Source organism: Monopterus albus, unplaced genomic scaffold, assembly GCF_001952655.1.
Source record: "Monopterus albus unplaced genomic scaffold, M_albus_1.0 scaffold209.1, whole genome shotgun sequence".
Lineage (NCBI taxonomy): Eukaryota > Metazoa > Chordata > Actinopteri > Synbranchiformes > Synbranchidae > Monopterus > Monopterus albus.
The window spans coordinates 118,264-122,110 of NW_018128089.1; the positions used below are offsets into that span (position 1 = coordinate 118,264).

At 43.4% G+C, this 3,847-nt stretch overlaps 1 protein-coding gene across 1 annotated transcript in view; it reads left to right on the forward strand.

Annotated features, from left to right (window-relative positions):
- The window catches only part of chd1 (chromodomain helicase DNA binding protein 1), a 38,033-nt gene that overhangs the window by 20,681 nt on the left and 13,505 nt on the right, over nucleotides 1-3,847 (forward strand). Inside the window, exons 19-20 of the mRNA XM_020618664.1 lie at nucleotides 3,228-3,376; nucleotides 3,574-3,670. Of these exons, the coding sequence (XP_020474320.1) occupies nucleotides 3,228-3,376; nucleotides 3,574-3,670 (246 nt within the window). The remainder of the gene's footprint in view (nucleotides 1-3,227; nucleotides 3,377-3,573; nucleotides 3,671-3,847) is intronic.

Here is a 3,847-nt window from a genome sequence, read left to right on the forward strand (position 1 = left end):
ACCTGCCCCAGGAGCTGCTGATACAGTTCTACAGAGGAATCATCGAGTCTGTTCTCTGCACCTCCATCACTGTCTGGTTTGGCTCAGCAACCACACAGGACAAGTACAGACTTCAGAAGACAGTCAGGACTGCAGAAAAGGTCATTGGTGTGAGCCTGCCCTCCATGGAGGACCTGTACACCTCACGGGTCAAAAGGAGGGCGGAGAGGATCACTGCAGACACCTCACACCCTGGACACAGTCTGTTTGAACTCCTCCCCTCTGGACAGGGTTACAGGTCGCTGTTCACCAAGACAACCAGGCACAGGGACAGATTCTTCCCCCAGGCCATCACACTGATTAACACTTAACCCACGACAGTATGACTGGACAATAACCCTCAGTGCAATACCTCTGTGTGTGTGTGTGTGTGTGTACACATTGTACAGATCACACAGACTCGTACAGGTCTCTAGTTTTAAGTACTCTATCCCTTATCCCTATTTATCTCATTTCAATGAACATTCCTTGTCTGTATTGTTTACTGTCTGTTTATACTGCTTTTTCTGCATTGTTTGCATTGTTTGTTGCTGTCAATATTGCTGTTAATACTGCTTATTTTGTTATATTACACAGTCTTATGCTGGTTTACTGTTTGCACATAAACTCAAGTACCTCGGCTCTCAAATTCTTCGTGTGCCCATCACACCTGGCCAATAAAACTGATTCTGATTCTGATTAATGGAGACTGCATTAATTGTTACCAATAGGATTGCATTATGGTAGTCTAGGGCTGTCACTTTTTCCTAAAATCACGTTCGAACTATGTCCAAACCTACATAGTGAGATTGCAGGGGAGTGCAATGTGGTGGTGTACTTTAGTAAGGCATCTGCTTTTGTCCCCAGAGTTGGCAAACTATTTTACCTTGACGTCGCTCCAGGGTTGTCATTGTCCAACCATCATGTTTTTGCAAACATAATTTTACCAGCTTATTTTACTGAGAGATTAAGAGGACATGTAACTGGCCAAGCTGATAATGAATTTTAAGAACGTCCTCTGCTGGACCACAAGGCAAATTTCATCGAACAGCCTGTTGTGCTTATTGACATTTGCTGCATTTCCACTATTGGAACCTAACAAGCGATATACCCCGTACTTCCCTTAACCATCACCAAACATAGCTTGTAAGGTTGACGTGCACCGTCCTGCTTTGCTTTTCACTGTACTTTCTCTGTGTCAGTTTGTTTAGAGGAGGGAGGGGCTGCACCCCTCCCACACACTGCCTCCTCTGGGATACTGAAATTTAATCCCTAGAACACACCTCCAAAGCTGGCGCACCATAGTGGAGACAAACACAGAACCCGTGATGTTGTTATTGAAATCATGTCTATTCCGAACACTCTGAGCCCTCTTGTTGCTCCGGTGACATTTAATGCGAGCTGTCGTTTCCCTGAATCTCTATCAGAGGTAGTTAAAGCAAAATTTGCACTAACTATAGAGTCACACTGCCTACTTTTAGAGGAAATATGGCAGGTTCAAACCAGAGGTATCCTTTAAGTACAGTACTTCAGCAAACTAACTGTTACATCATTGCAGTATGGCTTTTTGCCATTTTAACACATTTATATGCTTCAACTGCCAATATATACTATACAGTCAGTTATTTGAACCCCAGCTGATTTTGTAAGTTTGCCCACTAACAAAGTAATGATCAGTCTACAATTTCAACGGTAGGTTTATTTGAACAGTGAGAGACACAACAATAACAAAAAAATCCAGAAAAATGCTTTACAAAAAAAGTTACATTAATTTGCATTTTCATGAATGAAAATAAGTATTTGATGCCTTATAAGTCAGCAAGATCTCTGGCTCCCAGGTCTCTTTTATACAGGTAACGAGCTGAGAGTGGGAGCCCTCTCAGCTCGTTACCTGTATAAAAGAGACCTGTGGCAATCAATCTATCCAGATTCCAAACTCTTCATCATGGCCAAGACCAAAGAGCTTTCCAAGGATGTCAGGGATAAGATTGTGGACCTACACAAGGCTGGAATGGGCTACAAGACCATCGCCAAGCAGCTGGGTGAGAAGGTGACAACAGTTGGTGCGATTATTCGCAAATGGAAGAAACATAAATTAACTGCCAATCTCCCTCGGCCTGTTGCTCCATGCAAGATCTCACCTCGTGGAGTTTCAATGATAATGAGAATGGTTTGGAATCAGCCCAGAACTACTCGGGAGGAACTTGTCAATGATCTCAAGGCAGCTGGGACCATAGTCACCAAAAAAACAGTTGGTAACACACTACGCTGTGAAGGACTGAAATCCTGCTGTGTCCGCAAGGTCCCCCTGCTCAAGAAAGCACATCTACAGGCCCATTTGAAGTTTGCCACTGAACATCTGACTGATTCAGAGGAAGACTGGGTGAAAGTGTTGTGGTCAGAGACCAAAATTGAGCTCTTTGGCATCAACTCAACTCGCCGTGTTTGGAGGAGGAGGAATGCTGCCTGTGACTCCAAAAACATCATCCCCACCGTCAAATATGGAGGTGGAAACATTATGCTTTGGGGGTGTTTTTCTGCCAAGGGGACAGGACAATTGCACCGCATCAAAGGGAGGATGGATGGGGCCATGTGCCGTCAAATCTTGGGTGAGAACCTCCTTCCCTCAGTCAGGGCATTGAAAATGGGTCGTGGTTGGGTATTCCAGCATGACAATGATCCAAAACACACGGCCAAGGCAACAAAGGATTGGCTCAAGAAGAAGCATATTAAGGTCATGGAGTGGCCTAGTCAGTCTCCAGACCTTAATCCCATAGAAAATCTGTGGAGGGAGCTGAAGGTTCGAGTTGCCAAACATCAGCCACGAAACATTAATGACTTGGAGAGGATCTGCAAAGAGGAGTGGGTCAAAATCCCCCCTGAGATGTGTGCAAACCTTGTGGCCAACTACAAGAAACGTCTGACCTCTGATTGCCAACAAAGGTTTTGCCACAAAGTACTAAAGCACGTTTTGCAAAGAGATCAAATAATTATTTCATTCATGAAAATGCAAATTACTTTATAACTCTTTTGTAATGCATTTTTCTGGATTTTTTTTTTTTTTATTGTCTCACTGTTCACATAAACCTACCATTGAAATTGTAGACTGATCATTTCTTTGTTAGTGAGCAAACTTACAAAATCAGCTGGGGTTCAAATAAGTTTTTTTCCCTGACTGTATATCTCATTGTTTGCTTGTGGACTGGCAGGTGAATATCTACCGCTTGGTGACAAAGGGTTCAGTGGAGGAGGACATTATTGAGAGGGCAAAGAAGAAAATGGTACTGGACCACCTTGTCATTCAGAGGATGGATACTACAGGGAAGACTGTCCTGCATACCGGTGCTGCTCCCTCAAGGCATGTAACGCATACTGCATTCTGCTGCTTGATTGACGCTTGAACTTTCCTGTGCTGTTCAATCAGCTTGTTATTGACAGAGCAGCCAAGACAACTACAGTTTTTCTTATTCATCCAAGAAGTCAGTAGTTTGTATTTCTCTCAATGGTTGCTGCACGTTGCTGTTACCTCAGTTGGGTGTGTTTTATTCCATACAGTTCTGCACCATTCAATAAGGAGGAACTTTCCTCAATCCTGAAGTTCGGTGCTGAGGAACTTTTCAAGGAGGCAGAGGGTGAGGAGCAGGAGCCTCAGGTATGTAGTTAGAGTCCAGAATCTAAGTATTTAGACAGTTATGCATTTTTTTTGTTCTTTAGGTTCTGTGCTTCAGTAAATTCAAAATTAAATAAAACAAGTGATACTACATTAAACTGCCAAGTCTCCGCTCTCAGTTGCAGAGGTTTACATCAATCTTGATGGTACCTTGTGGGG